This window comes from Bos taurus, chromosome 15, assembly GCF_002263795.3.
Source record: "Bos taurus isolate L1 Dominette 01449 registration number 42190680 breed Hereford chromosome 15, ARS-UCD2.0, whole genome shotgun sequence".
In the NCBI taxonomy this organism is placed as follows: Eukaryota; Metazoa; Chordata; class Mammalia; order Artiodactyla; family Bovidae; genus Bos; species Bos taurus.
Genome location: NC_037342.1, coordinates 57,269,441 through 57,289,318, shown reverse-complemented (window position 1 = coordinate 57,289,318; position 19,878 = coordinate 57,269,441). Strand labels below are relative to the sequence as shown.

Here is a 19,878-nt window from a genome sequence, read left to right as displayed (position 1 = left end):
CCTGTTCCCAAGCACATTACCATTGCTTGAGGAAAAATACAGTTTTACTGGATGACTTGTTTTATTTTAAATCAATGATTTGAATAGACCCTCAGGGCTGCCATACTATCATACTTTCTCTTCTCTATTTTAACATCCAGCAGCTATACCTCTAACGTCACTCAACAGTTTACTGTCTCTCATCTTTCAAAATTAAATATTCAGAATAAGTTATTCATCAAAACCATATATATCTATGGTTCTACACTTGTGCCATAACCTCCATATTCTCACCTGTTACAATACAAATTTTATGCATCCCTAGCTAAAATCAACTCTTCTTGTGAACTACCTCCCGTCTCTTATCATCTGCTAAAGGGAACTGCTCAAGGATCTATGTGTATAAATATACAAAGATGTCTAAAGAATATCTTTAAGTGAAGAAAAGATTATTTCAGATCTGTTGAGCTTATAATTGGAAGACTATTCTAGGTAGAAGAAAAATGAACTTGCAGTTATTTTATGCTTAGTGTACTTTTTAATTTATTGTTAAATATATTTATTTATTTGTTCACTCTCAATCATTTGCTCATTCCTTTATACATTAATTGAGCATTTAGCCTTTGCCAGGAATTATTCTAGCTATGTAGATAAAACCATGAAGAAAATATAAAAATGCTTGCTTTCATGAGATTTCTAGTATGGGAACAGACAAAAAACAACAACTAAAATAAGATATAGGGTATGTTAGATGGCAGTTAAGTGCTGAGGGAGAAAATAGTGCAGGGAATGGAGATGAAACAGATCAAGAAAGAAGAGTTATAGTTTTTAAAAGGGTGACCAGGGAAAGATTTTATTTAAAAAAAATCAATTAAAATTGGGTCATTTCATGATCATGAAAAATCATTTTTCATTCAATTAATATTTATCAAACAACTACTATGTACTAAAGTATAGACCCAAGCTCAAAATAATCCAATATAAGTTTTTCTACATTTTGTTGGATTCATCTCAACTTTTATTCAGAATGTTGAAGCTTCAATTTTTACCATCTTTAAAATTATTATAGTTATCATTGATAAGCCCTTATTTAGTGTCAAGTAACACATAATACGTTACCTACTTTATCTTTTGGTTCCCCATTGTCTAGGATATCTACCTAGGAGGTAGATATCCCATTCTGTATTTTATACATGAGAAAGTAGTCTTCGGATATGATAGTTCAGGTTACAGAACCAGTAAGTAGCAGGACCAGGATTCAACAGAGAACACAGCCAGAGAAGGAGCCCCAGAGTTCTCACACTGAATAAAGATTTGGTAGGGCCACCTCATGCTAACAAATCTATTGTAGTAACATACAGAGTAGATTATGAGCACACTGGCAATGGTAACACACTGAAGAAAGTAATATCTACTTTTGAAATGTTTCCATCACATTTTGGCAAAAGCTCTGAAACCCTCTCCGGCATTTTTTTTTTTTTTTCCTTTAATGGAACTAGAAGAGAGTAAAATGGTTACTGGGTCAGGCCCTAATTATTATAGAAAAATGCCCAGTAAAATATTCTGAATCCTTAGAAATTAGTGAAAAAGTAACGCATTAAATCAGTGGTCTTCAAAATTTTTGTAACCTCAAATAAGTTTATAGAACTATGTATCATATTATATATACTTATGACACCCAAAATTTATTTTCATCATATATGTTAATTGTGGCAAACAATGCAATTTCCAGTGCATTATAAAAACTGACATTTTAAAATATAACTTTTATGTTGGTCTTTTATACCTAATTCATATCCCTTTAAGATATATACTTTCAGAAAGCTCTTCTTATCTACTGAAACATTTTAATGGTTCCATTTCATCTTTAAATCCAATTCTATTCTATTTCTACCTCAGAATATTATCCTTTATATTTATGCCTGAAAACGTTTATTGATAACCTTATCATACTTCTTTGAAACAAAAAAATACAGACAGAAATTAAAATGATTAAAACAATTTTGAACATCAGAATGGATATGTCTCTTTAAAACACCTGGATTAGCACTTCAATTAATAAAAAAATAGAATTCATTCCAAAATTTAATAAATATTAAGCTTAAAATATAAGATTTTATTATAAATGTTTCTCTTAAGTTGTTACGTCAATGGTCTTTTTGTTTTTTGATTGGTCCAGATATCCATGGACACCCACTACTTCTTATTACAATCAGATAGGTTTCATCATCAACTGCATTTTAATTTCCTGTTTCTATAAGGATGTTTACTGAGAAAACATGTTCCTTTAAATGTGTAGATAGGAATGCAACAGGTTTTGCTATGGTTATGTAATTCACTTCTTTGAACTATGCCTGAATTAAAGTTTGTATCTGACATGCCCAATTTATAACTTTCATAGGATCCCCATTTATGTGTGTATGTATGCCATGTATATGCTATTTCAAAAGTTCTGCTTAACAACAGGCATTGTCCTTAGCACCAAAATAGAGTGTTTAACCTTTCCAAGAAGTTACAGTTAAATGAAGATCATACTATAATACCATATGACTTAGGAAAAAAAAAAAAAAACACCTTGTATGCTAAACAAGTGTTAGCACTTATGAGAATGATCCCTCTACTTATCTTCTAAGAGAATACTAAAACAGCTGTTAACATCCCAAAGAAATTTTCCAGTCGCCAATTTCCATTGTGCTTGTAAAGAATATCATTGACATATCCTCAGATAATATAACCATGATATTACCTTATTTTTACTCAAAAATTTTTTTATTGCTTAAAAAATCTATGTTCCTCTGGAGAGACAAAACATAAATTAAACATAGAATCTGTTTTAAGCTCATAACCTGCTAATAATGAATTTAACCTATGAAAACAAATTCCATATGTGTCATGTCAGTATCACACATGTGACGCAATAGGGTTTGTAAAATAAGATACCACTTTGGACCTAGAACAATATTTTGGTTTTATCTGAGACATGGTCCCAAGCTACAATCTGGTTCTGTTTTCAGATCCATCAGTGACAATAATGTGACTTCATGTTCTGGAAACTCCACTGGTGAGTGGAGACATTTAAGACAAAGAGGCAGTAGTTCTTCTTCCATTATGTATTGTGAGCTTTAATTAATGGTGTCAAGCAATTGGAGAGTGCTAGATGAAAGCCTCCATAGAAGGTAAGGAAGTACAACACAAATTATGTAAGCATCGCACAGTATGTCATCTCAGCTGGTTTGCCGGATGAAATTGTTCGGTAATTGTCCCTTATTGTTGAGTTCTTCAGGTCTAAAATGGGATAGGTCTTACCTAGACTGTGGTATCATGCACAGGTACACCTGGAAATGCATCTCAGCAAGACTTGTTTGTTTGGCAAGAAATTACTTTTTAACTCCAACTCAGGTGCTTCCATAAAGGTGTCTGATCACAACTATGTGAGCTAAGTAATAACTGAGGCATTAAATTTATGCATAGTTTTCATTTTATAACTTTGCTTCCAGATGTGCTCATGACAGGGAAGGTAAACAAGGTTTATCTCTAGGGTCAGGTCTACTCAATTGGTTAAGGCTGTCAGGAGGGCAGTAGTGAGAAGGATTCTGAGGCCACAGCTAGCGTCTTCAGAAAAAAGGGTCACTGGAGATTAACTTTGACTCTTGTGGCAGTGAAAGCAGAGTTGTAGCAGAAGTACCTTGTAATTTCCTTGCCTGGTATAGGCCATGATTACTATGCTAAGTAGAACGTGATAATGTATTCATGCACATATCTAGGAAAATCCCTAAGGGTATGTACGGTACACCCGGTCCTGCCAAGTCATGTTCAGTTCTCTAAGCACAGATATAAAAATATTTATTCAGTTGAATTTTTTTTTCCTAGTAACTAGCTAATCTGAAAATAACCAATTGAATTTTATTAAGCCATTTCTCAGTAACTAGTTATTTGATTAAACTGAACTTGCTTTTCTTCCTACCAGTACAGATATAGCTTAAATATCTTTTGAGTGAATATGTTTTAGGCTTAATTGGCTTAATTTCTAATCAAACTCTGAAGGACTTTGGGCTTCAGAAAATTTGAAACTATAGAATTACCTTGTTCTTTCTTAAAGCCAATTAACTGGGCAGATTCTTTGCATTCAATTTAAAGCCCCTGAACCTTAGCTAAAGTTTCATTTTCTCTCTCAGCAGTTGGAAACCTATCTCCTTGCACAACAGAATCTAAGCATGAACCTCAGGCTTACTGAACTGAACAGACCCTGGCGACGGTCCCCAAATATTGATGGGCGGAATCTCCCAGAAAGTGCAGTTTCATTCTTCTCCCTTTTATAAGCCGTGAAAGGAAGTATGCCAGGTTGTTATTCAACTCTAGTATTTAACCAAGCATTACTTAGGCTCTTCTGAAACTCTCTGGCTTCTAAGTTGAGAGGAAAAGCAAAGAGAACACAGGATGGAAACTAATTGAGCAGGCTGCCAGATTACTCAGGATCACATGGCCATTCTCAGTCAGGCCCCAGTTACCACCTCCCCCAAACTTCTGAGAGTCAGCAAGAAACCCCACCTCAGTCCTGGTGCTGATTTCTAACTTGATATTTTACAGCTTTCTCAAGGATCTGATGCACAGTAATCCACTGTCTGAAGTGTGACTTTCTATAAATCTAGTTTCAGCGCACAGCAGACAACACTTTCTGCATTCAGGTTGTGAGTACACAAATCGGGCATCCTCACAATGGGAAAAAAAGATTTGTGTATGTGTTTGGAGAACAGCATGCGGCCGGCACAGGTCACTCGAGCAACAGGTGCAGGCCTGACTCACTGTGGTTTCCTCACCTGCAAAGGGGGAACCCAGCATGTGTCAGAAATCCTTGATACAGCAGTGACCAGGACCAAACTCTCTGTCCCGCTTTTTTCCACCGAGGGCAAGAAATGTATGCCCTTTGTTTTCCAACACCCGAAAGAGAACTAGCCTGTCCCGAAGTCAAAGCAACCAACCTATGAAAGCCGGAGGGTTGGGCTTTCTTTTTCTCTTTTTTTTTTAAAGGCCTGAATGAGGTGATAGCTTCATGCTGACAGCTGAGAAGCAGGTCAGTCGGGTTCTTGGGTGCTCTATTACACAAGCAAGATACAGCTAGCCTCACCTAACTTCATTTCTCTGGCACCCTCCTGCTTAGTGGGACATCTGTACACTTAACCCATTTGCTTTCTCTAATGCATGGCAGACTCATTGTGGCCAGGACGGCTGTGATACTTCAGTTCCTGTTTGTAAACATCTCCTAGACCTGAAGGTAAGTGCATGCTGGATTATATCAGATCCTTGGTCTCATCCCTCTCTCTCTTTCTCTTATTTACCAAAGAGAATCAAAGTCAGTTGAACTTTTGGCAGAACAGTCTGGCAAGTACCTACAGAGAGCCTTTGTGAAGACAGGTAGCTGTTTCATCAAGTAATTACCTTCCAAATGAGCACTCGTGCTAAGTGAGTTAACTTTAAGAATTATTGCCAAATTCTGTAGATGATGAAACCAGCTGAAGAGTTAAAGAAAAAACTTGCTTCAAATGTGCATGATTGCAAGGGCGAATTTCCTTAAGTCAGATCTTAGTAAAAAGCTTCAAAATGTTTAAAGCAGAAGTGGCTGTGAGAATATAAACTGAGTATTTAGATTTAAATTATGCATTTGGCTCAATGGTTCTTGCTGAAGTGTTAGAACACAGCAGCTTTTCGAAAACAATCTACTAATGCAAGGAATTATTAACTTTATATCTTCACCAAAGATCTTCTTAATCAAAAATTGGCAAAATGATGTGTATATATGTTACTTAACATGGTATGTGTACCTATAGAGCACTCAATGGAAATCTAAAAGGCTAAGCCGGTTGCTGCAAAAGACCTCCCATGGATCAAAGACAGGCATTAAGTTTCTTATAATTATTTTCAGTTTGTGGCTGTGTAAGGATTCTTTTATTAAAGAGAGGTCGATATACTGCTTACCACTGTCTTCTAACCAACCCATAGAGACTGTTTCTACAAACAGTGAAACAATAGAAGGCTGAAAACCCAGGAATTTGGGTCCAGAATATTTCTTTTGGAGACACAATCTTTCTAAACTTAACACTCTTCAACCTAATTATTTCACTATTGAAGTTTATGACTGAAAATGCTCAAGTTAGCAGGGAGTATGACATTCTATCTATTCTTCTGGGCTTATACATTCCTCTGTCTTATATTAGAATGATGTTCTCAAACTCTTGAAATGTATTAGTTCCTGAAGGAAAGTCATGTTTTCCTTTTTGTTTGTTTCTTCCTTTTAAAATCAAATAAAGTGAATGATATGGGTTCTCAATAGAATCCTACCTTCTGGCTAGTTAAGTCTTCTCTCCCTTAAAACCCTCTCATAAAAGAGGCATCTCTAGAAGCATAATTCCTTATGTCTTCATTTACTGTGGCTTTTTCAGTGAGGGAAAAGCAAAATACAATGCAAGACTGGAAAGTCCACTCTGAGTAAAGTGTGAGTTCTGCCTGGGATACCAGCTATATGTCAGGCTGTTTCTTATGACTAAGACAAGCACAACTCATCTGTCTTAATTGGTAGCCTGAGATCTACAATAAGAATGATCACAAACAACTGAGAGAGAAGCAGCACAGAATATATTCTTTAGTTGTTTCACTACATGTAGAAACATGCTTTTATACATCTTCTCAGTGCAGCTTAAAGCAATGGTTTTCTTTAACATTTCTGATTTTGGTTTAGTTTAGAATAACTAGCATGGTTATTCCTCTTCCCTTGCATGGCTTGATTACTTGACACAAACCAGGGTACGTCCTTATTTTTAAAGCTCAGTGCAAAATAGGTATGACTCAGTTACAACAGGAGGGCTGGGCAGAATAATAACTTTACAAAATTAAGGGGCAACAATTTTATGAACAGTGAATGTGGATTTGCTTCCCTTAACAGCCACAAGTTTTCTTTTTTTCTTCCTTTATCACCACCTCCTGAAACCCTCTATAGAAAAGCAGTAATGTGAAACCACTTTTTAGTGCCAACACCAAAGACAAGAGAAAATAGCGTTCATTTTCTTTGGATAGAGGAATTATTAAAAAAAAAAAAAAGTTAAACTCACACTATCTGAAAGTATATTTTAAAAGTTATTAAGCCTTAGAAGCAATACAAACATTTCAATATATTCAGAAGGACTTAGAATCTTTGTTTAACGTATCACAAATTGGATGGATCCTTCTCTCTCTCTCTGTCTCTATTCCCTTTATAATAATTCTAATCTTGGAAGGTTTTCAGGTTCATAATGAGCTTATCTCTGTTCCTAGGCTACAATCCCAGGGGTGGGGGAGCCTGGTGGGCTGCCATCTATGGGGTTGCACAGTGTCGGACACGACTGAAGTGACTTAGCAGCAGCAGCAGGCTACATCCTGAAAATTCCTCTTAGGAATTTCTACCTCAGGGCAAGATGGGGCAAAGAACAGAAGAAATGATGCTATCTGGTTTTCCTGTTTTTTTTTCTCTCTCTCTCTCTCCAAATTCACTTTCTTTCATCCCCACATTCTCTCTGCCTTCACTATACAACTGGTTGACTGATGAACTTGGAAGACAGGAGCACGCAATCCATTATCCAGCGTAACTTTACACAGCAAATAGACAACAGAGTTTAAATATATTAACTAGAGAAGGAGGCTGAAAGAAAATTATAAAGAATATAGATTTCTTTTATTGTCCTCTGGAGTTTCTGTACCACTAACATTAATCTCCCCTGTTTGTAATATGCCTTGTTCCATTCAGAATGGGGTCTGTGCTCAGTCATGTCAGACTCTTTGCGACCTTGTGGATTGTAGACCACCAGGCTTCTCTTTCCATGGAATTTTTCAGAAAAGAATATTGGAGTAGTTGCCGTCTCCTACTCCAGGGGAAAATGGGGTCACAACTTAACCAAAATTGCTTAGTCCATGCCCCAGCAAAAATCCAGTGCCAGTGTTCTGAAAAGCTGATGGCTTCAGTTCCTGGCTGCTTCTGTCCCTTTAAGATGAGCGGACCTGAGTAGGAGGTGCAACCTGGTTCTCTCAGAAGCCAGAGGGCAGAAGCAAAGTTGTCCCCAGTTACCATTCTGGGACAACAGAACAAATCAATACTCACAAAAGCCTCACCCACGAGTATATTAATTTTTGAATAAATTACAAATAGCATTCACAATGTACTGTCTTATCCCACTCTTTACTTTCTCCTGTTTCCCTGGAAATAAATTATAGGCATAACAGACTGCTTGGCCCATTAGGGGTGTTGATACCTGAGGTTTTAAGTTATAATCAAAAGCTGGGTAAAAGGTAGAGTGATCCCCTTGGTGGTTCCATGTTACAGGCAAAGTGAAACAGGAACAACAAAAGTCACTTTGTTGACTCTTGAGTGGATTCTCATAATGGGAAGGGAGTAAAAGCACTTTGCAACAATCCTTATGTGACATTATAAGAAAATTAGATGAACGGCCAAGGTTTGTTTTTTGGTCCCCTCTGGTGACCGCTTCTTTGGGAAGACAAAATAATCAGAAAGCCTAGGTTTAGGGAAGGCAAATCAAACTGCCTAACCAGACAGGTGACCAAATACAATGCAAAATGAATCAGATCCATGGCAGGAGACAGTGAAAGAGGCTATAAAGTTTACTATGAACTTGACAGTTAACAGGAAAGAGATGTTTCTGAAAAGGTTCATTTGAGTATTTTTAAACTAAATTGATTGCATTTTAAATGTGCTAGGTGAAGCAATATTTTAATTAAATGTTGGTGAACTTCAGGTTCTAGGGATAATCATTCCTATTTTGTTCATGTTAATCTGTAAATTACAAGGTAAAAGTGTTTATTTAGAAACCATGGCGACAACTGCTGGGAATTTCTAAATTAGGATAAAGGTGTACTTTAGTATGTTTAAGAGGTACTAAACAAAGAAGGTGGCTCAGACGGTAAAGAATCTACCTGCAATGCGGGAGACCTGGGTTCAACCCCTGGGTTGGGAAGACCCTTGGAGGAGGGCAGGGCAGCCTACTCCAGTATTCTTGCCTGGAGAATTCCATGGACAGAGGAACCTGGCGGGCTACGGTCCATGGGGTTGTAAAGCTTTGGACATGACTGAGTGACTAAGCACAGCACAGTTAGGTAGAAGTCACTACTTTACCAGTGATTAAAAAGATGAGGTTATCAACAGCTCTGGTTAAAATAAAATTTGGATTATTTTATTATTATTATAATCTGTGCTAAGCAAACACTTGTGGGAAAAGTTCTAAAAACCAGTTGATACCAAATCTATATTCCTTTGTAGCTTCTATTATATAGATGAGTGATTATGAGATTTTGATGCCAAGGTCTGAATCTTAACCCTATCTTTCAACTACTAGCTATGTGTTTTGAATACATTATTTACATTTTTTTATTCCCATTTAACTATCTGTAAAGTAGGATTAATACCCTCTTCCTTACTGTTTGATTGTTTTTGTTAAGAATTAAATGAGAAAACATGCAAACCATCTCATGTAATACGTGCATACTAATAATATGTTTTCCAATTATGTTAAAAATTTTTAGGATCTAAATGAATTTTCATGATTATCACAGAAAGTGACTGAAATATAAATAAACAAAATAATCACAAATACAAATATAGTCTAACTTTTTTAAAGAATTATTTTTAAATAAAAAATACTTAAAATTTTAACACCTAATTAGGTTGGAGTCAGCAAACTTGGCTTTCACTGCTGCTTTTTTCATTTACTAGCTTTCATTACCGGACACTCTGACCCTGTTTCTTCATCTGCAAAATGAGGATAATGTGAGCTACTCTTTTTGTCTCAAGGGATCATTGTGAGGATCTAATGAGTTGATATTACAAACTGTAAGACACTTATGGAAATAATGTTATATTTTAATAATAAGAAATGGAAATTAACTAACCACTTACTTTGGACCAAATATGGTTTAAAGTACTTCTACTTAAATTATTTCATTTAGTCTGCAGAACACTATGAATTTAGTATGATTATTATGATTTGATAAAACAACTGCTTCACATGATGATTCTTTTTCATATGTTTTTCATATAGAAGCCAGATTTGCAATATAAATGTAAATTCAAAACCTCTCCCCCATATCCTCCTACCTATGAATTGTGGAGCTTCCACATTTAAGAGGCAATGTGATGTGCCCGGATTGGAGGTCAGAGCCATGGTTTCCAACTCCAACTCTGCCATGATCTGGTTAGGTACCTTTTTCCACACATACTCCCAATCAGATTCTTCACTTATACAGTAGGAGGATACAATGAAAGAATCTCCAATTCTAAGAGTTTTTCTGACTTTCTGTAACTTGGGATTAATAGGAAAAGGGGCTACATGAAGTAAAGATAATGTTAAAAAAAAGGGATGTTAACCTCAAATTCAAGTAACTCAAATTAAGAACTAATAAAATGCTTTCAAGTGGAGTTCCTGACTGACTCACTTTAAAGTGGTATGTTTAGTATATAATTGATAACATAATTTTTATAATAAACACTCCAAATTACATCTTTATAAGAAACATGTTTCCTTAAATAGGTTAAAGAATCAGCAAGCTCTACATGCCCTATATTTATAGTATTAAAAAAAATTACTTAGCCATCCATATACACTCTGTGTGTGTGTGTGTGTGTATACTTCAACTTGTCCCAAGCTAAATGATCTTGGAAATAATAAAATGGCAATGCCTAGCTTGAAAAAGTTTCTATATGGCATTTCCCTAGAGGAAGAAAGAAAGAAATATTATATAGAAAATAGAACTCAGTCAAACAGAACTTAGTGACTCTTGTTTTAATAAAATCCAAAGAAAACAAACTTTTGGAATAAAGGTTATGATACTATCATCTGAGTACTATGTCTCTATATTTTTTAAAGTCACTTTAGAAATGTAGATCCATTAAAGAAAAACCTCAATACTTCATTTAATAAATCAAATGGTTATTATTTTCTTTCAGATTCTCCATATTAACACTAATACCAAAGAAGATTACAATGTTGACTTCAGCCAAAATTCTGTTGATTTCAATTTTGTCTAGTTTACTACTGTTTGGAAGCCATGGGGAAGAAGGTCAAAAAACAAACACAACAGAAAGCACTGCAGAAGACTTAAAAACAATGGAAAATCAATCTGTCCCTTTAGAAAGTAAAGCAAATTTAACCTCAGATAAAGAAAATAGAGAAACCTCCAACCCCAAGGCAAGTAATTTCTCTTTTGAGGATCCATCAAATAAAACACATGAAACAGGTTTCTACAGTAATCTGTCAACAGACAACTCTTCCAGGAGTCCAAGCCTCATGCCTACACTTTCCCCAAGATCTCCCTCAACCCACAGCTTTGTTTCTAAACTGCCTTGGAACTCATCCATAGCAGATAACAGTCTTCTGCCAGCTTCAGCCCCTCCCAATACCACAGTTCCTGTATCTTCAGAAAACTTTACCCTGTCTTCCATCAATGATACTATGAAAGCTCCTGACAACAGTTCCATTACAGTTAGCAACCTCCCTTCAGGACCAAACACCACGTCTGTGACCCCCATGGTAACAGAGGGATGGCCTACCACAACCAGAGAGAGCGTGGAGGGGTTTACCGTCTATCAAGAAACAACTTTACATCCCACCCTGAAATTCACCAATAATTCAAAAATCTTTCCAAATACGTCAGACCCCCAAGAAGGTAAATATAAATGGATTTAATTTTCCTTTTGTGTGAAATTGAATATCCAAATAAGTTATTACACCTGAGGAATGCACCACTCTAGAAGAAAAAGGAGGGTGCAATAGTGCACGTGGTTCTCATTTTGCAACAGCAGCCATGATATTCATAGTGAACAGTGAAGGGATTTGGGGCTTATAGACACTAGTCGTTACTGAATGGGAATGTGATGAAACAGTGGGCAAAAATAAGAAATAGGTTAAGCTGAAAAGAAACCGAAACTGATGTAATGGTACAGTTTTAAGACACTGTAACAATATTACTGCATCTCAGAAAGACTATATGAAATTTCCCAGGCTTTTAGGAATACAACGCAACAGAAGTTTAAAAATATATGTATGTGGGTTTTGAAAAGAGAATGAAATGAATAAATTTGGAAATTATCTGAAACCATACTGCAGTCACAGGAGACTAGAACACTGATATTTTAAAAAAGTAAATTCAACAGGATACCCTTCTTGATTTTTGGTTTGGTACCTACTAAACACCATAAAAATAAAATTTAGCTGTGAGTATCACAAGAAAATTGTGTTATGGGGACATTTCTGTTTTCATTTGGGGATTAGTCAAGTTTTAAAACATAAAACAGAAAATATTTCCAATATATAATGAAAATTGTTTATATAACCATGGTTTTGTTTCCTGAATTTAAAAAAAAATACTCTTTTTTCCCTCCATGAACTAATTGATTTCCATACAACCTATCTACAGATGTTAGTGATATAAACAACAAATTATATATACAAATTCCTATTTGAAAGCTGTTGTTAGTGTACAAGAAAAGTTTTAAAATTTGAAATTCAAGATTACTATAGCATTGCAACCAATATATTACATGTACACATATTTTCATAATTTTAAGACATCCTTCCATTCATACATAAAAAAATATGCTCTGTTTTGCCTTTCTAACACTATATAGATGGAGAAGGCAATGGCAACCCACTCTAGTACTCTTGCCTGGAAAATCCCATGGGCGGAGGGGCCTGGTAGGCTGCAGTCCATGGGGTTGCTAAGAGTCGGACACGACTGAGTGAGTTCACTTTCACTTTTCACTTTCATGCATTGGAGAAGGAAATGGCAACCCACTCCAGTGTTCTTGCCTGGAGAATCCCAGGGATGGAGAGCCTGGTGGGCTGCCATCTATGGGGTCGCACAGAGTCAGATACGACTGAAGCAACTTAGCGGCAGCATATATATGTATATATATAGAAAGAGAATATTGAGTACTTAATCCTACCATTGTTTTTTAATCAAAAGAAAATTTAGTTAACTTTGTCTCACTTTCAGCTTAGTAAAAAAATGTGCTGCTGTTGTCAATAAATTTCAACATGTTTCTTGGTGTATAAATGGAGTCTGATATAGAATTAGGGACCCTATAAGAACCCTTGCCTACCTAATTAATAAGCTTCTTGAGAAATTATTTTTTAAAGCTGAAAATAAATTGCACTAAGCATGAATTCAGGGAATATTATGTGATTTATTGATGACAGCCTTCAAATAAGGTGCTTGTTAAAGGGGATGATAGAATGAAATTCTGGATTCCTTGAAACAGACCTACACATTTGTTTGAAATGTACAAAGCACAGCAAACATCCTGTTTTGTTTGGTATATTTCCTGTATTTGAAAATATTCTATATCAGGATATATTTATTTTTCTCATAATGCCTTTTCATTGGGGTGAATTCATTTCTATCACCTACTTACTCCCATTTGCTTTTTACTTTTGAATAGAAACAAACTCAAAGCCTATCTCATCATTAAAGTTCATCAGTGATTCAGAGATGATTAAAAACAATATAGAATTCAACAGAGAAGTTAGATCTTAATGGAGAATGCACATGGCATTTCAGTACTATTGGTGTTAATACGTAATGAGACAGTTACAAAACTAAGGCTTAGGAATGTTTCAGCATAATTCAAATTCTGAAGTACAGTTTTATCAGGAAGTATATATTTTGGATACATCCCCAAAACTCAGTACTTTATAACACACACACACACACACACACACACTGTATATACATACCCATTATCTTAAAAGAAATGTGTTAAACTTTGCTTACATAAAATCCACATGTATTTCTATTCTTTGAATAACTGTTTTCTACTTCCTATGTGTAAATTATTTTTCCTTTGTCCTCTAGAGAACAGAAATACAGGAGTGGTATTTGGGGCCATTTTAGGTGCTATTCTGGGTGCTTCATTGCTTAGTCTTGTTGGCTACCTTTTATGTGGAAAAAGGAAAACAGATTCATTTTCCCATCGGCGACTTTATGACGACAGAAATGAACCAGGTAAAAACAACTTTCAGAACTTCACCTGTACACACTGGTTTTAAGTAAGTGAAGATGCTAATGTTCACTGCACTATCTAGATGGGATTTAGAGAGTCACATGACAGAAACGAACTAAAGATTTATTCTGATCTACTCTCTTTCTCAAAGAACATAGCCAAAATAACTATGGGCCTGTTGGTGAAGTTGTAAAACCATTTGGAACTGTTGCTTATTACATCACAATTGGTTTTAAGTAATCCCAGAACCTAAAACATAGCATTATAAACAGTGTTAGTCACTCAGTCGTGTCTGACTCTTTGCAGTCTTATAGACTGTATGTAGCCCACCACTCACTCCTCTGTCGAGGAAGAGTGTGGCAAGAATACTGGAATAGGCTGCCATTTCCTCCTCCAGGGTATCTTTCCAACCCCCTGGAAGGATCGAATCCAGGTCTCCTGCATGGCAGACAGTTTCTTTACCATCTGAACCATCAGAGAAGCCAATGAAAAGACTATGGTATGATATTAAGAACAAAATTGCCAGTTTGTAAGCAAAAAGCTGGAGCCATTCTCCATCGTTGTTGGATCTCTTAGTAGCAGGATTTTGAACAATGATTTGTTCTAATTGGATGCTCTTTCAAAGTTTACACATATACAACAAAGTGTACACATATACAATAGCTGTCTATTAATTATGTTGATGAGGTTCTAAGAAAGAATTTCTGAAGAGTTGTATATTTGGGTACATAAAGTCACATATACCTTAATTCAGAAATTTCCCAATCACGTGATGGAAAAAAAAAGCACCCACATCTATGGATGAGAAATGTGTCTGCTAAGAATAAACTACTGAGTGTGATCAGTATTAACTAGAACAGAAATGAAATCACTTCAAAAGCTTGACTCATCTTTTTAAAAAAAATATTTCAGGACAAAAAAAAAATCGGGTTTTTGGCTTACACAATAGACTCTTGCTACCATCAAAATATAGTTAAATGCCCCTGTTAAGTCCTATTGATAAAATCTTGTTGATTTTTTATAAGTTTGGATCATTACTGATATATTGCTGATTTTCAAAAGCAAACCCATTAGTTGTAAATTTAACTGAACTCTGTTCATCTACATCCTGGCCTTTTCAAATCTGTTTATGGATTTCCAGCAATCCATAGAAAATAAAAAGTAGCACTTTTCGAAATTGAAGGATAGGATTTCAACCTTTTGGGGCTTCCAAACTTTTTTTTTTTTAACTTCATAATATTTTCTTTAAATGTTATCACATGTAAAAGGTCAGTCTGTCAACTTTACACAATCTAAGATTTGTGATTGAGGCATAATGGAATAATTCAATCACAACAGTTTTACTGTTTCAAGGTAACTTTGTGTCACCCCTTTCAAATCCATAAGGCTCCTGGGAGCCCAGTTTGTAAACAGAAGCCTTAAGGACTAGGTAGGATCTGAGACTACCTAGCTGAATAATTAGATGACTAATATAGCTAGTAAAGAGTCACTGTTTTAGTATTCAGAAGCCTAGAACACTCCAAGTTTTCTATAAAAATAAATTCAAGGTCATTAAGGAAATAATAATTAGTTGTTTGTGGAAAGAAAAAAAAAAACTAACCATGTTATTAGTTAGAAAACCCTAAGTGTACAATAATCTGGATCTATCAGAAGCAAACAGAAGATTTTACAATTTTTTTCCTCTCCATTGCTCACCCATAAAGATATTAAGACACTTAATAAAATAATGACACTGATTTTAAAAGTAAAGCTCTCACTTTTTAAAAATCACTTAACACCAGAAGTAAAAATTCTGAACATGTTGGGAATTCCCTGGTGGTTAGGACTGTATGCTTTCATCACTGTGGGCCCAAGTTCTAGCCCTGGTCAGGAACTAGGATCCCACAAATGCACAACATGACCAAATTTAAAAAAAAATTCTGAACTTGTTGACATGGTTCTGAATTCACAAGATTCAAAAGTCAATGAGACATGTCAATACTTCCTTATACCAAATATTGCTAGACTTCTGTTGTGATCTCTCCCGTAGTTCCTTATGTTTGGACCACCAGCAGGGAAATTTTGGAAGTTAAACTGTTCTTAGTTTTAGAAACAACAATGTGGCTTGATAAATAACTACTTATTTAAATTCAAACCCAGTATCTGAAAATATCACATAAAAATGTAACTATTTGCTCATCCAGAACAATTCCTATGGTCTAGCAGATGTGGGAGTATGCATTCCAGACTGTCACTATAAAACAATTTTTTTGTTGCTTTTTTAGTTCTGCGATTAGATAATGCACCGGAACCTTATGACATGAGTTTTGGGAACTCTAGTTATTACAACCCAACTGCAAATGATTCATCTACTTCAGCAGGTGGAGAAAATGCACACGACAGCATTCCTATGGATGACATACCTCCGCTTCGTACCTCAGTGTAAAACTTAGGGGGGAAAGGCTGCAGATGGCAAGTGTTCATCTACATCCTGGCTTTTTCAAATCCATCTTCCAAACACTGAAGCAAGACCACTGTCATGTGGCCTGTGTCAAGGAGAACTGTAAAAGCGTAAGGCTACTAGCAAAAACATAAACAGAGGATAAATCATCCAAGAGGTTTCCTTTCTTACCAGTTTTGGCTATGCTGATTCATCCATTGAGAAACCTTCATTAGTATTTTGGCCTATTTTTTTCTTAGTAGGAAATATCTATAGAATCAGGTAAAACTAAAAGACTTCACCATGATTGCCCTGCCTGATTAATTAAAAAATCCTTCAATGAAAATAGGAACCCCAAATTACGTTTTTACTTTTTGGGTGAGGGGGTAGACAAAAGTCAATGGATTAACTCTTCATTGTTCCCTTTGTAGTCTTAATGCATTTTCCTGAAGGAAAATTGGAAGGGTGATTTTTTTTTTTTTTGACTTAAAACTAGAAAGAGTATGGCACAGAGTTTGTGTTCCTGGGAAATTAAGGCAATGGGAGTGAAAGATTTGTATTCTAGTACATTTTATTTTTCTGTATCAGCAGGTCCATAGTAAAGTTCTCAAGTTGCCAAGTTGATGATAACTTTGCATTCAACAGACCATCATCAGAAAGTTGACCCTACCCAGGAAAGTAATCACTTCTTTTCAAATCATGGGAAATTCCAATCTGTAATTTACTTTAGGTCTCAATTAATTGGGTTCTTTAAAAATTCAATGAGAAACTTCATGAAAAAGTCAGCCAATACATACACCTAAACATAATTTTTACAGTTTTAAGATGCTAGATAGGAACAGGATTTATTTAGTATTAGACATTATTGCTCAATCATATACAGAATAGATTCTGTATCTCTAAGTGCATAAAATGTAAGGTTAAAAAAATAGATTACTGGAAGCCTTAAGCAAACAAAATATTTTCTGATCATCACTTTCACAAGTATGCTTCAGTTTGTTTTTAATTACTGGCTGCTTTTGGTGGGGAAAATATGCTCTACATTATAGGAAGGTTGAGGCTTTAGGGATTAGAAGATTAGATCAAGAGTTAAATTCCCGAAGAAGCTGTGAATGTATCAAGAAGGCATAGGAAAAAAAGATATTTTATTGATATTGAATTGACACATGGTATGTGTGTTTGTGGGTGTGTGTGGGTGTGCAGAAACATACAACAGCTTCAGAAAACAAGGGTTAGGAAGTTAAGTAATGGAAGAACATACTTACCCCATATTGCCATAAAAATAGCAAAGAAGACTGTCCCTCCATTATCAAACAGATATGTCACCTTAATGGAAAACAAACGAAAATATTAGCCACATTTTTGGCTATAATAATCCAGTGATTACTTTTTTTACATTGAGGCACTATTGATTTTTTTTTTTCTCACTGGAATCACATTATTTTATCATTTGTAAATGTAAGATAGACAATCCTTTCATGGGTCCCGCAACTGTTTCATGTGATTTACTCATGGAGAAAGTTGGGGAATCAGCATTTCCCCCCTTACTTTCTCTTTTCCTTTTGGACTCTACCTTTATTTCTGCTTTGAAGTGGTTCTAGCACTCTAAGGAAGTATTTGTGGGTCACAAATGGAAGCTATGCAGTGAGCTTTAAGAAGTTAGCTTTCCAGGGAAAGCACACACAGCTGCACTTCCTGTTAGCCAAACTGCCAGGGCTGGGGCAGTTGCAGAATGCAGAATTCCATTAGTGATCCAGCATTTCCAAGGGAGAGGTATCAGAGTGCTGGCCCTGCTCTCTGATGTCTTTCAGAACGTGCCATGGGTCATTAAGAAATTTCATCAATCACTGGATATATTTAGGATACAGTCCAAGTGTTTTTTAATCAGACATGACCTGAAGTTTTACAAAGAACAATGTACAGTTACACAATGTTATTGAATATACATTTCAGAGTTGTAAGAATTGTTTGATTTTAATAAAGTATAAATTCAATTTGCCTTTTTCTCTTTTCATTTGCATAATATCTTTACTATAGTCATAATTTAGTGAGGGAGATTAAACCAATACAGTCAAGGCATCATATTTTTCTCAGTCACTTAAATACCATAGAAATCATACAGAAAATAGGTGCATTATTCTCACAGGAGTAGAGGGCAATTAGGTATTTTCCTATAATATTGCATTATTGAAAATTTCATTATACAAATGATAATGAAAACTACTACTTTTGAAAGTTGGTAGATAGGTGCAAGATATTCTAGATGGTTCTAAACTTCTAAGACTGTTGATGTTAAGACTTGGGCTTTTGAAAAATGCAATAAGAATAGTTTTTCACAACAATCATCAGCATATATTATGTACAGTAGAGAAAAGGACCACAAAGAAATTCTCCCACAGAGCTCATAAAATTCCACCCAGTAGGGGAATTTAGCTTTTTTTTTTATATCCAAAGATATCCCACAGAGACACTAGTGGCTGCCAAGCAGCTGAACAGCTGTCTGCTGTCCTTTATAAACAAGTTTAGTGCAGGAAACAGCCTCTTAAAAGTGTTAGAACAGAGGCTTCACACATGGAAACATAAAGGTGACCAAGAAATAATGGCTCCCCCTGCTCCAGAAACGGCCCTGTTTTTAGAAAAGTGACATGTAAAAAGCCATATTTAATAACAATTGATTTTGATATTTGGCAAAACTAATACAATTATGTAAGGTTTAAAAATAAAATGAAATTAATTAAAAAACAAAAACAAACAAACAAAAATAATAATAACAATTGTGTTGCATAGACATTATTTTTTGAGCAATATTTTTCCTTAAAAAAGCTTTTCATTTTTTTCTTGTTACTTTTGTTTATAAATCTTTCAGGCATTTTTTAACTAAGTAAATTTAAATATCAACTTTTAGAAACACATCCGCTCGACATAGTAAGGTATACATGTCATACTGATGTAATGTGAGATTATAAACTTGTAGTGAGAAATAAAGCTAGAACGGAAGTTAGGGAAGTCTTCGGAACTTGCCCTGAGGAGGCGGGTAAAAGTGTAAGGTCGTCATGTTACCTCCACTAAACTGTTACCTGTGGTGTGTATTATGAGAGGGGAGACTTCGGAGATAAGAAGAACACTCAGAAGCCTGTGCTTATATAATAGCTTCCCATGACAAGGCTTTTTTAGGGTGCTAATATGGGCTTCCTTTGTGGTTTAGTAGTAAAGAACCCACCTGACAATGCAGGAGACTCGAGTTTGATCCCTGAGTTGGGATGATCCTCTGGAGAAGGAAATGGCAACCCACCCCAGTATTCTTGCCTGGAAAATCCATGGACAGAGGAGCCTGGAGGGCTACAGTCCATGGGGTCCCAAAGAGTCAGACATGACTTACCAACTGAACAACAACACCAACAAGGGGCCTAATATAGAGCTGCTAAATGAAAACGGAGGGGACAAA

At 35.5% G+C, this 19,878-nt stretch overlaps 2 protein-coding genes across 10 annotated transcripts in view; one reads left to right on the top strand and one right to left on the bottom strand.

Moving 5' to 3' along the window:
- ANO3 (anoctamin 3) overlaps positions 1 to 19,878 on the bottom strand; it is a 457,212-nt gene that overhangs the window by 64,671 nt on the left and 372,663 nt on the right. For all 8 annotated transcript variants that reach the window (XM_059874526.1, XM_059874525.1, XM_059874527.1 and 5 more), the window contains 1 exon segment: positions 17,699 to 17,759. In XM_059874526.1, the coding sequence (XP_059730509.1) occupies positions 17,699 to 17,759 (61 nt within the window).
- On the top strand, positions 5,030 to 18,432 carry MUC15 (mucin 15, cell surface associated). 2 transcript variants are annotated; one of them, NM_176631.1, is given in 4 exon segments: positions 5,169 to 5,251; positions 10,961 to 11,679; positions 13,867 to 14,016; positions 16,279 to 18,432. In NM_176631.1, coding segments are annotated over 3 exon segments (993 nt in total). In that variant the 5' UTR covers positions 5,169 to 5,251; positions 10,961 to 10,997; the 3' UTR covers positions 16,440 to 18,432.

Bases quoted from the DNA above. Each gene is read 5' to 3' on its own strand.
- MUC15 (XM_015474794.3), top strand. From the start codon at position 10,998: ATGTTGACTTCAGCCAAAATTCTGTTGATTTCAATTTTGTCTAGTTTA. The intron at 11,680-16,278 runs GTAAATATAAAT...TTGCTTTTTTAG, and splicing joins TACGTCAGACCCCCAAGAAG to TTCTGCGATTAGATAATGCA.